Below are 12805 nucleotides of genomic sequence, written 5' to 3'. Positions count from 1 at the left end.
TGCAATGGCACGAGCATTGCCACTTTGGACCCTGCAGTCCAAGGCAGATACCTGGTATGGAAGTGTCTACCTAACCTGGCCAGGTTATAAGCAACTAAGAAATAGGTATTTCATAATGGGAAGTCCCAAGCAGCAGGAGGTTACATTGCTGGCTGTGCTTTTAATGACTAGCTGTGAAAAAAAGCTAAAAAAGGAGTAATGACACTCAAAAATTCAACAGCCCGATTCCATAGTAGACAAATATTTTATTACCAAAGGAGTTATAATATCAAAGTAAGAAACTGCAAAAGAGTTATAAACAACTATAAAAATACTTCTATTTATCCAAAATTAAATATGAACACTTTATTAGTTAAATGCCAATATATTATTCTCTGAAAATATTAACACATTTTAAGTCAACGTTTGTCTAACATGTTGAACACGTTATATAAAATAATTGCATATAAGAAATCACAATCTGAAGGTAAGAAATTCTAGCTCCTCCTGCAGCTAACTCTAGGACAACCAAATACATAAGGTTAGTGCTGTTTCCAGTCAGCTGAACAAACATTCAGGCATCTCCTTTTCCGCCTTCCATAGGTCTTGCTTTCTTGCCTCTACTTCAGCCAGTAGGTGTGTGCTACATCTCTCAAAAATCAGTACTCTTCCTAAGTTTTTCAAAAAGTTAACTTTTTCCCTGTTTTTCCAAACCTAACTCAGTTTGCAGACCCATTAGATACCCATGCTGAAAACATTATTGCATCAGCAGAACAGACCCAAGATCAGCTGATTGTTTGGTAAATTGTTTTGGTCCTTCATGCATTTTATATAAAGAAACCAGCTACTTTTCCATTCTGTTTTCTTCACCTGCAGCTTGTAAGTTGTTTTTATAAATTGCAGTAGACATGTAAGTAGATTGCTTTCATATGATGGTATTATAAAGTTACACAAAAGATCAGAAAATTCAAAGTAGTTTCCAGAGCACAAAGGTGGGACACAGCCTTCTGCAGAGTTCTTTGTTTCAAACACTGGTCTTTTATTTCCACTTCTTGGATTTCGGCAGCTTGGTTTAGCTGTTTCTGTTTACTCCATCTCCAGGAACAAGGTACAGTAGCTTTCCATCAGAATTCTGGCATAAAGCGTTCATATAAGTGAGTAGAGTTACTCGAAGAATGCATATAAAATGCAAAGATACCAAGTAATGCCACTTCAAAAGAAAACAGCGAGCAGGATTCACCTGGAAATTATTTTTTCAAATTTATTCCAGCAGGATCGAAGGCTAGATATATTTTCTTTCAGTTCACAAAATTCTTGGTTACATTTCTTTTTGGACTGTTCTGTATCTTCTTTATTATGCGTATTTACCTGCATGCATACCTGAAAAAGAATAGTTTGTATTGTTAATTGAGAAGTGCTTAATCTTTTCATACAGACATCTTTTAAAACAAACTGATTCCATGACATCTCAATAAATAATGGAGGTACCTTACATGGTAATTAAGCCAGAAAGTTGGGCTACTCACAAAACATGCCATGGCAGGACACAGCCTACATCACTCTGATGTTCTCACTCTAAGCACAGCCCTGCTGCCACCCCTGCCCCTCATGTTTTAACACGCAACAAGTAGGGACAGCTGAAACCAGTGTGTTCAACTGAGAACATGTACGTCTTCTGTCAGTGGTTTAAAATTTATCCTCTGTTATTTGAAGGACTGGAAAAATAAAGCAAATTAAATTGCGAGCCAAACTTCCAAAGATATGACTACATGTGTGGTACCCTGAGACTGGTGGAACAAGACAGACCTGTTCCCAGGGGTTGGTGCTGAGGCCTAGTGTTCAGGATCTCACCCAGAAACAAGACAACCGTGGCTCTTGTCCATATCCCAATGACCATTCATTATTTTTACCAAATTATTTTAATTGGTCTTTATATAAAACCAGGCAACCACAAGGTTTGGAAGAAGTTTCAAGGGTGACACTCTTTGACTTCTATGACTTAACTGGGATACCTCTTATGGCAAGAGAAATGTTGGATTCACCACAGATGGCTACGCAAAATACAGACACCAACATTACTTTGAAGATCTGGTCCTAGATTATAAGAGTTTCTCCATTTCAAGGAGAAAAAAAAGCAGTTAAATGCAGCCTTCAATCTGACTATTTAAGCCAGTCATAAAGAATTATATCCCTTGGTGCCTATGGAGAGGCTTTTTGATGTTGGTCAATATTTTTGTGTTCAATAGGTAACTGTAAGCCACACTTAAAAGAAGGCTCTTCCTTTGCTAAAGTAATGTATAGATCATTGTGCTAGATTTGAGTGACAAAACCAAGGACCAGATTCTGCCAATGACTAAAAATCCAAATCTTTTCATATTTAACTGTTCTTGTTAAGTTTGAGATATTGTAGTTAAAATAAAGATCAAAGGGAATAAGGAAAGGAGAGAAATTCCCACTACTTGTTGAAACAAACCAAATTAAACATTAATCTTAGGGTAGAACCCCAATGACAATTAACAGCTACGATTTTATACACTAGAGAAGTTCAAGGCCCTCTTTGCACAAGTGTGGTCTTTGTCTTTTACTGGAGAATTAATTCAGGTATTTCAGTACTGAACGAGAGCATAAAACTTTACTATAGACTTCCAGATCACCGTCTTTCTCAGTCTTTGCACTGGGCTTAATGTCTATTACAAGACATATGCTCTACAAAGCAAAATTAATCATGTATATAACATGTGCATGGTACTTGTACCTTTGAGAGGTAGATATGATAGTCTGTGTTGAAGAGCTCTAAGGAGTAAGTCACATATGTCCAATAAACTGTAGACCATCACTACCACTCACCTTTTCTTTTTTATGTCTTTCACATTTGCACTGTAGAACCTGTAATGTCCCACATGAGACTAATGCTGCTTTCCATCTAAAGTCTTTGCTGATTTTTTGCTTATGAAAGAATCTGAGCATGTTGCATGCCATACTCTGTAGTGATTCTATTTCCTGTAAAGAAAGCAAGAAAAAATATGTCCTGAAAAGTCTGTGCACCATTAATTCTTTATAATGTTGGTTTGTCTTTAAAAAAAAGCTCCATCAGTTACCATTAGTTTCTTTTGCTTTCATAGCGCCATTCTTTTCCAACAAAACACATGACTAATCTGACCTACCTGCCATCTCTTCAAAATATTTAAAGTATCAATTTGTAGTAGTAGTAATAATAATAGTGAAAGGATGTTAGGGAGAAATCTTAGTCGTAATGAAATCAGCTGATCCAGTCAGGAAAACAGCGCGTGATTTTTGGAGTCAGTCCTTTTATCAAATGATGATTAAATTTGCAGCAACAGCTGAAAATTGTGTTTTCCATCATTTGAGATCTGCCCAAACTATTATTTTTAAAGCTTTCAGATCTGAAGTGAAAAGCTTAGCTAATATGATTTTCTTTAGAAAACTGAAAACAGATGTTGGGAAATTTTTATGTTTACTTCCATTGGCAAAATAAAATAAGTTTTTTGTACGATTTTGGATTAAAAATATAAAAGAATCTTTATAGTAGGAAAAAAAATGATTTCTTGGATATGGAATTGCTTAATAATTTAATTTTAAAAATATCAATTTACTTGACAATTGTTGGATTCCAAATTCAAAAAAGGAACACTGCGGAATATTATCATTTGATTATTAAAAGGTAATATTACTCTCTATCACAATATGTTATTCAGGGACTGGACTATACAAAGAACCCATTTGAGTTTGTATTCTTTAAAGTAAATTCTGAGAAGTTAAATTTTACCTGAGTATCATTGCAGAAAAACACTTTGCTATTTTCATGTTTTTTATTCTTGCAGCACCTGTCACGATATTCTGCAGATATGTTTACCTGTAAAATATGATATATGTTTTAACATGGAAGTACTTTTAATCAAGTGAGCCAAATTTCTAACAGCTGGTAATGCCAATGCTAAATTGTTCTGTAGCATCTCCTCAGGTGTAGCAGGGTCAATGTACAATTCTCAGCTTTTCCTTGGCAAGCAGGCAAAGAAAACCCCAATCCAGCTACAGTTTCTAAGGGTATTCACAGTATCACCTAGAATCACAGCATAGCTGAGGTTGGAAGTGACCTCTGGAGGTCATCTGGTCCAACCCCCTTGCTCAAGCAGGGCCACCTACAGCCAGTTGCCCAGGACCACGTCCAGGCGGCTTTTGAGTATCTCCAAGGGTGGAGACTCCACAACCTCTCTGGGCAACCTGTGCCAGTGCTCGGTCACCCTCACAGTGAAAAACTTTCAGGATATTCAGAGGGAACCTCCAGTGTTTCAGTCTGTGCCCATTGCCCCAAGTCCTGTCACTGGGCACAACTGAGAAGAGCCTGGCTCCGTCCTCTTTGCACCCTCCCTTCAGGTATGTATAGACGTTAGTAAGATCTGCCCCTGTCCGAGCCTCCTCCATGCTGAACAGTCCCAGCTCCCTCAGCCTTTCTTTACTGGGCTGGTGCTCCAGTCCCTTAATTATCTTCTCGGGCCTTTGCTGGACTCTTTCCAATAGCTCCATATTTCTCTCATACTGGGGATCCCAGAACTGTACATAAACCTATTCATTTTAAAGCTTCATATTCTATCAAATTACTTGGTTCTTTGGCATTTTAAAATATACAGGAATATTTAAATCTTACATAGACATCAAACAATGTTTGTCAATGTTTGTCTCAATAAATACATGCCCCACACATCTAAACAGATTGTAGCACTCATTTCACATACGCACTAACAGAAGATGTCCTAAGCAGTATCACTTGCTTCCTTTGCATGACCATAACCTTTTATCAATGGTTTATTATGTTTTTTTTTTCCTTCTACTTTCATGTTTGTCATCAAGATGACAACTAAACCCAACTTAACAAAATTCTTCACTTTCTTCTTCAGCCTGTCTCCAGATAACCTAGTATCACCAGTAGGGCTTTAAAAAAAGGCAGCTCATGACAATATTGTGTTATAACTCCTCACTTAGGTATGCATATGAAGTCATTAGACAATTTAACTCTTGAAGTTATTCTGCAGATTTTTGTGTAACATTGCCTATATTTCAGAATTTCACCCATGATGAATAGAACTTCATCCAGGAAGTGTTTTCAAAACCAAGAGTTTAGGGAGTCAAATATTCACTGACAAAATCCCCAGCATCTGGAAGATAATGCACATCTCTGCTTGTACCGTAACAGAATGAAGTTTTTCTGCAGTCCCACAGCACCAAGATGTAACAATAAATAAATAAATAATTAGTCACCCTAAAACCTATATATCTGTGTCTTCATTTGCTAACTGCTGAGAGATTTACCCATTCTCACTGACTTCCTCAGATCATCTTTACTATAACGTAGAGTAACCATTTCTGAAGGCAGTTACTGGCTGTGACTAAAGCAACCTAAGGGAAATCCTCGCCTCAGAAAAGGCATTAGTGAAAATCAAATTGACTTATGGAGTTCTAGTATATAACCCACTAGTCATCTCCATAACTGCCTCCAAACATTAGGCTGAGGGACTGAAAGTTACTGACTTTGGCTCTGCAATTGCAGGAAAGCGCCTACTGGCAGTGCTATCACCCAAACAGCACTGTCCACAGTATCTGCTGTAAAGTTACAGTGACAAGACTATACACTGATTTTACATAGAAGACAAATGACTCTCTCTTGACCAGGTTGGATGGAGCTTTGGGCAACCTGGTCTAGTGGAGGGTGTCCCTGCCCATGGCAGGGGGGTTGGAACTAGATGATCTTTGAGGTCCCTTCCAACCCAAACCATTCTATGATTCTATGATTCTCTTAAACTGGGAAAAATAAAGATAGAAAAATGAAGAAAACTTGCACAGTAGTTGCTTGTGCATGCCTATTCTAGGAAGTAAAAGCTTCAGAGTTCAGTACATCCCTATTAACTTTCACAAACATTAATTCATTAAGGTTTTATTTATTTAATTAATTAATTGTTTGGGTAACAGTTTTAGTTCTTATACAGTCTCTTAAAAAACTGTAATATATATTACAATAAAAAAGGCAAAGACTTTCAAAAGCTTCAATCACCCTGCAGCTCCAGCAGAGCTGGGATGCGCCTCATGGCTCCCCATCACAGGAAGACAGCAGGATCTGCCTCCCAGAGGCTGTTGTTCCTGTTGTATTGTTTTCTCTTATAGGTCAGCTATCTTATAACTGCTCACCTAGAGGGTTTATTTTTTTTTTCTCTAGGAAACACTTGTCTTTGTCAGAAATAAGATGAGAAACTAAACTGGCTACTTATCTGTTCTAATATGGCCATGAATATTTTCTCCAACTTTGGTGCCTTGTTCAGGACAAACTCATTTATCTATGGAGAAGTACCCTTCTCTCTTCATAACCTCAACAAACACAACACAATCAGAATGTTTTTAAAGATTAAATGATCGTTCCCTGACCCTAAAGGTATTTTATTTCGAGATGAGGGCGGATGTGTCTTGGTAGAGAAAGGTTGGAAACCACTGGCATAATGCTCTGAAGGATGGTGGGGGATCATAAAAAGAAATACAATGGCTCCTGATGCCACCTTTGGAAAAGCACTGTGTATCACTTGTATTTCATGCAAATAGGTCTTGATTTAAGACTGCAACAGAATGGTGGGTTCTCATTTAGTGACAAATTGCCAGAAAAATCCCATTTTCATAGAAATGCTCTGCTAATCCAACTATGGAAAGTGCTTTCTCCCATGAAAGTGTTCTTGACAGATGAATTTAATTGTTAATAATTCATGATGAAGAGTTGGAAGGTAGGTTTTGGGCATGAATCAGTAAACTGTTATGATGCTGTTTTGCGAAGCTGTAATAAATCTGGCTGATAAAGCCATAACGGAGGAGATTTACAACTGAGAAAGTTAAGTTTTTCCCTGCTGCCATCTAAAAAAGTTCATTCTTTGTTGGCTAAACAAGACATATTAACAGAAACATTTATTGCTGTATGAATTTTGTGCCTCTGTGCATTTGTATTCAATGGACAACACAAAACTTCAGTCAAGAAGTCTACAATTAGTACAACAGATGACAGGTTGTGTAATGATTTCTTCTCTTGATAAGAAGATATAAACAGAAGTAGTCATGAAATTACTTCAGAAAAGAGTACTTATTAATGTAATATATTATACTATTTAGGGCCAAATGGTACATGTGTCTAACCACATGGTGCACAGGCACAAAAATATGTATTACAGTATTTGTACATGCAAATATGCAGTATCCACAGATTTCAGAGATTTTAAAGAGACTGAATTGTCTCACTCCCTCAAATAAAGCCACCGTTTGAGGACAATGTGTGATTGGTCTTTTATTGCATGTTAACATTAGAGTTTTTATTATTATTTGCTATCATCTAAAAATAATCAACATTTTTTGAAAACCCAAGAGCTATTACCTACCAGCTCATCGATGTCATGGCTTAGTATATTCTCATACTTCACACGGATTTCAGTTGTTTTATTTCCCATTGCACAACTAGATGAATTCACTGGAGACAGAACAAGGAGCAGTGGCAGAACGCGAAAGATAGATCTAAAAAAGGCTGGATTACAACAAGAGTAGTTAAATACATATTAAATGCCATGGAGTATGTGCTGTATTAACAAATACATGCTGTAATCTGTTAAAATAGTTTAAAAGAGATCTTTGTACAACCAAATGACTTGTACCTTGAGGGAAGGATTCAGCTCCAGATTAAGACACTATTTGGTGTCTAAACTCACTCATACTCAAGGATGATTTAGCCAGCATGGCTAAGAGCCTATGGCTATTGAGCTGATCAGCCACTTGGTGTCTACTTGGGCTGAATTCATCTCCAGGATTCACTGCAAGCGTTGACGAGGTCTCTCCATTGACCATAACTGGACCATAACCACCTAGTACATATGTAGACAAGTGTCTTAGATAGGTATAGACATTCAAGTGTCTTAATCTGCAGCTGAATCTCATCCTAATTGTCCGTTTTTCATATGATAAATTCTACAAACGCCCACGACCACTTTTTTACATCAAAAGGGTGTTTAAACACATTTTTGGGCTGACCAAATGTAGAAATCCATACTAGTGGCCATAACATGAGATAAGGCGGCAACACACCCTTCTCTGCCAGATTTTTGCAATCTTTTGGAGCAAATCTCACTGCCCCTCACTTTGTTTCTCCCTTCAGTGGACCATCTTGCTTTGCTCAGACCTCTGGTCTTCTTCCTTGCATGACATTCAGGAAAATATGAGTTCTGTGAGAAAACACCAAAATATCAAAAGAGCCTAAAGGTACTTAGAGGGTAACTGGAGGCTGCAGGTGACTAGCCTGATGCTGGGAATGGGGGAGACTGGGTACAGGACAATATCAGGATTAGACAGCTCATAATTGGACTCTGGCCTACAGCTAGACTGACTAGGATGATGTTTAAATGGAAGATTTTGGAAAAAAAAACAGAGCTAGATATTTAAGTTGGAGGATTAGCAAAGATCACAGCACATTCCTGGACTAGTATGAGCTGTTTCTATCCATCTCTTCTACTCAGTAAGAACAACAACCACATACAGAGTAACTGGAGTTGCAGCCAGGAAAGGCAGAAGGGGTGCCCTGACCCTAGCTGCTACTTTCCTTTCTCTCTGGTGAGGATGCGAGCATTGGGTACAGCCAGTCCAGCACTCAGAGATGGGCGTGTCTGGACTTGGGCATCACTAGTAAATCCCAGCCTCAGAGAGGAATCTTGAATAACTAAGGAGAAAGCAATGAAACTTGACCATAATCTTTACCGAGCCACCTAACCCCCGTAATGCAAGACCCACAGTCACAGCATGAGCTCATCTACCATTCAAAGACAGTCCCTCACAGCCTATCCTAGCTGACTCCCACCGCACAGTGCTGCTTCCAAGCAGAATGCATACCACTTTTCCTGACTACCAAAGCCTTTTTTTTTCCTGACAGATTACTCGTGAACATGCTGTGATGTACACCTCTGTCCTAGAAACAGGACTGGAAGATTTTCACCTGTACAAGCTGAATTCCAAAATTATTCTTGTGGCAAGCTGCCTGCCAAATTTTAGTGAGAAAAAAAAAATCTGTCCCAAGTAAATTATCAGTTTGTAGGACTGAGATTTAATATTTTAAAAGAAGTTTACAAAAAACTCAATTACAGGACAACATTTTTCCAATATAACATTGCACCTCTTGATTCCAGTGCAAAAAAAAGAACTGCAGTGCTTCTTTTCAAATAACAATGGTACAAGCAACTTGGATAAGCTGCTTCAAAAGACACAAATAACAATCTGAATTAAAATCAGTCTAACAGATTTCATCACTTAAAACTTGGTTCGTCCAGCAACAAGTAGAGATAATAGGTGAAAAATGCAAAGTTACTTCTTTTATATTTACTTTTTCTGTATTGTACAGATTGTGAATCTTTTTTAAATGAGGAAATTGCAGAATCAAAGCAGGTAATTCTGAAAGAGATGTTGCACACTCATAAGGTCCCTCAACCCATCGCAGGATCGCGATGAAACTTACTCACATGTTCCTACATGAGTCCTCCGGAACCCATTAGACGAGTGTCATGAAAAGTTCCAGGAGCTTTAGACTGAAAATTTATAGGATTTTTCTTAAAGTTAAGTAACTTTAAAAGAAGCAGAATTGATAGCGCTCCATACGAGCAGCAATTCAAAAGAAAGGGAGCATGTATTACTGGTAATACCCCATCCTTTCAGTAAACTCCCAAAAACTCCTATCTGGAAAGCCCCAAAAAATTCTCAGAGAAAAGCCAGGAAGAGTTAGCACTCCAGTATTTCCAAATGGAAAAAAGCCCCTCTTGGTTTTTTTTTTTTTTTAATTAAAAAACCCCACCCGTGCAGGCAGCCTGAAAGTGGCACTGCAGGCGTACCCCCACCTAGGGCGCGTTCCCAGCCAGACCCCGCGAGTTCCCCGCAGCAGCCTGCCTGCGGGGTCACCAAACCACCCACATCTCCGCAGGCGGCATCCTCTGCCCCCCAGCCCCGGCCGCCCAGCCCCGCTCCGCAGCCCGCAATCCCCGAGGGGAGCGGTTAAGGGCGGCTGCTTCGCCCTCCGCCTCGCTCAGCCCGTGCAAAAGTGCGGACGGGCGCGCCGCGGTTCTGCGGGTCACTCCTGCCGCCCGTCGGGCGATGACACGGGGCTCCGCCGGCCCGAGGGCGAGGCATCCCCGGCGCTGCGCGGCACCTGCTCCGGCCGAGCCCCGCGGGGCGGCAGGTGCCCGCGGTGCAGCGCGGAGCGGCGCAGAGGAACGCTTCCCCGCAGGTCCTCCGCCCCGCACCGTCCCGCTGCCTCCGCCACTCCAGGGCCCCGCTTCCCGGCAGCGGACGGGATGGGAAGCGGGCGCTTTTACTTTCATTCTAAGGGGAAAGGGGAAAAAAAAAGCAAAACTGGGAATTTCCCCGGCCGTCACCGCGTGTTTAAAAGGGCACCGAGCGGCACCGCGCCGCCACAGCGGACGAGGCGGCGGGGCCGGGAGCGCGGAGCCAGCGGAGCCGGTGAGGAGCCAGCGCGGCCGGGGACGCGGAGCGTCGCGGAGCGTCGCGGCGCAGCCCAGCCCAGCCCGGGCGAAGGTGGAGCGGGGCGCCCCGCGCGACTCTGCCCGCCGCCGTCTGCGGAGCGGCGCGTTGCGGTGCGATGCGGTGCGGTGCGCGCTCCTTACCATGGAACATGGTCCGCGGGGGGGGGTGGCAGGGAGCTGCGCCGGCGGCTCCGCGGTCATGGTGGCGGCGCCGTCTCGCCCATGGTGCCTGCAGCCCGCGGAGCGCCGCGCAGGGGGGCGAGAGGAGCCGCGGCGGCCGGGCGGGGCTCAGCAGCCCCCCGCCGCCCGCCTGTCGTGGGGGCGCACGGCGCTGTCAGACGCGGCTGCGGGACGGCCGGGCTTGGCTTTTCCCATGGGGCTTCCGCCGGCGGCAGGTACTTTCACTTTCTGCTCCGCCGGCAGCCGCGGTGCTCCCCGCCGCTGTGCCAGGCTCCGCGGCCTCAGCGCGGCGAGGCGGGAGCGGGCGGCTGGCCGGTCGCCAGGGGAGGAGGCATCCCCGCTCCTCCACGGGGGGAGGTGGGCAAGCGTCCCGGGACGGGCGGAGAGGACCGGTGTCGGGCAGGGGACAGGACCGGGGCCGGGGCGCGCCCGGAGGAGGGCGACAGCGGCGAGCGCCGTCGGGATCCCCGCGGGCTGTCCGGAGCGGCTGTGGCGGGGCCGTGCCGTGCCGGCGGGGGTTACATAGAGCCCCGGCTACACGCCCAGTGCCGTGTGCGCGGCCAGGGAGTGAAGGATGGACCTTGGCAGTGTGCGTGGAAAGAGCCGCTCATCCGCGGGGAGGAAATCCTTTAAAAAAAAAAAAAAACCCAAAAACCAAAAAAAAACCCCAAATACCAAAACCCAACCGTGTTCTGGAGTCGCTCTTTTGGAGGAAAGAGACTTGGTGTCTGAGCTGCTCCGCAGCGCCCTATCGCTCGCTCCGTTGTCCCTGGGTGGGTCGCGGAGGCGGGACTGCCATGAGGGCTCCGTCTCAGGTCGAGGGTTACCCCAGGCTGCTGACTTCAGGTCAAAAGTGCAAAGTGGATGATTTTCTGCATGCATCCCCCCCTCCTCTTCTCCCCCCCCCCCCCCCCCGATAGCTCATCGCGAGAAATCTGAGAGGATTAAGAAAAGACGGTGAATGGCTCAGGAAGGTGTTTTAGTGTAGAAGAAGCTCAAGTTCTAAAAGACAGAGCTGTCATGATGTGTTTTTCTAGGTAAATTCAGAATGCAAAAATTGATGTTTTGGTGCAGGTGAAAATGCTTGGAATAAAATTGGGTAGGAAATGTCTTTATAGCAGCCCCTTCACATCTCCCGCCCAACATACTTTTTTGAGTTCTGTATCACTTTTCCTGCTCCACATGAACACAGAGAACTGATTCCATAACCTCTCTCCCTTCTCATAAGGGTGCTTATCTAAGAGTGGATAGATACCGAGATGTGAATATCAAGGAGCAAATATATGGAGTTGGCTAAGGTGTAGACGGCTCAGGATGGTTTCCCCCCTGTTCTCTCATACTGGCATTGTGCCACTTCATTCAAGTACGAGGACGTACTTAGCCCTCTTTACTTGTCTCTGGGCTACACTCTGCTTTGGATTAGGTATACATTTCTCATGAGTTTTTCTTTGGAAAAAAAAAATTAATCCTTCTTCAGAAGTATTGTGACAAGATTCAAGAGTGAGGGTGTTTTCCACCCCTTAACCTTTGAGCAGGTTGACTTAGGTAATAATTTCAGATCACTACCGTACTGTTTGGGCAAGGGACAATGATCGATATCAACACAGCTCCATAGAAAGATTAAGCACCTGTCTTTGCTTGATCCCTTAATGTGTGCTAGGCTGGATGTGACAGATGGTTCAGATCTTGAATTTGGACAAGGCTTTTGCATCACTAATGGCTACATGATCTAGTTCTTAGATGTGTGTTAAGTTGTCACTCTTTTTTTTTTTTTATTTATTGTCTTTTTTTTCCCTCTTCTGCCATCTGAAAACATCCCTTCATGCACATTTGAATCTGCTGATGTATGGACGTCAGAGAATGCCACAGAACTCTTCTTTCTGGGGGGAACAGTACCTGGTATAATGCAAGCAAATTTATGACTAACTGTTTCTAGAGCCTGGCACTTAGAGACTGGTGCTTTCAAAACTCAAAGGTTTTGAAAATGCTGCACTCTAAAGCTCCAGTCATGCAAAACCATATCCACAGGATCAACTTTCCTTCTATGCAAGCAGTTCTTCCAATTTCTTGTGATAATGCATGTGTACTCA

General features: G+C 42.8%; 1 protein-coding gene across 2 annotated transcripts; it reads right to left on the bottom strand.

The window, feature by feature from the left end:
- Nucleotides 1-246: 246 nt before the first annotated feature.
- IL7 (interleukin 7) lies at nucleotides 247-11276 on the bottom strand. Of its 2 annotated transcripts, none has more exons than XM_054818448.1 (5): nucleotides 10677-11276; nucleotides 7404-7546; nucleotides 3767-3853; nucleotides 2827-2979; nucleotides 247-1359 (listed from the first exon to the last, which is right to left on the bottom strand). In XM_054818448.1, exons 1-5 carry the CDS (start codon nucleotides 10684-10686, stop codon nucleotides 1216-1218), a joined length of 537 nt encoding a protein of 178 aa, XP_054674423.1. In that variant the 5' UTR covers nucleotides 10687-11276; the 3' UTR covers nucleotides 247-1215. The 2 variants fall into 2 exon arrangements, with proteins under 2 accessions (XP_054674423.1, XP_054674424.1); XM_054818449.1 differs by lacking the exon at nucleotides 10677-11276 and adding an exon at nucleotides 9522-9648.
- Between the last annotated feature and the right edge of the window lie 1529 nt (nucleotides 11277-12805).

The sequence above is a fragment of the Grus americana genome, chromosome 2, assembly GCF_028858705.1.
Source record: "Grus americana isolate bGruAme1 chromosome 2, bGruAme1.mat, whole genome shotgun sequence".
Lineage (NCBI taxonomy): Eukaryota > Metazoa > Chordata > Aves > Gruiformes > Gruidae > Grus > Grus americana.
This window is presented reverse-complemented; position numbering and strand designations above follow the sequence as displayed.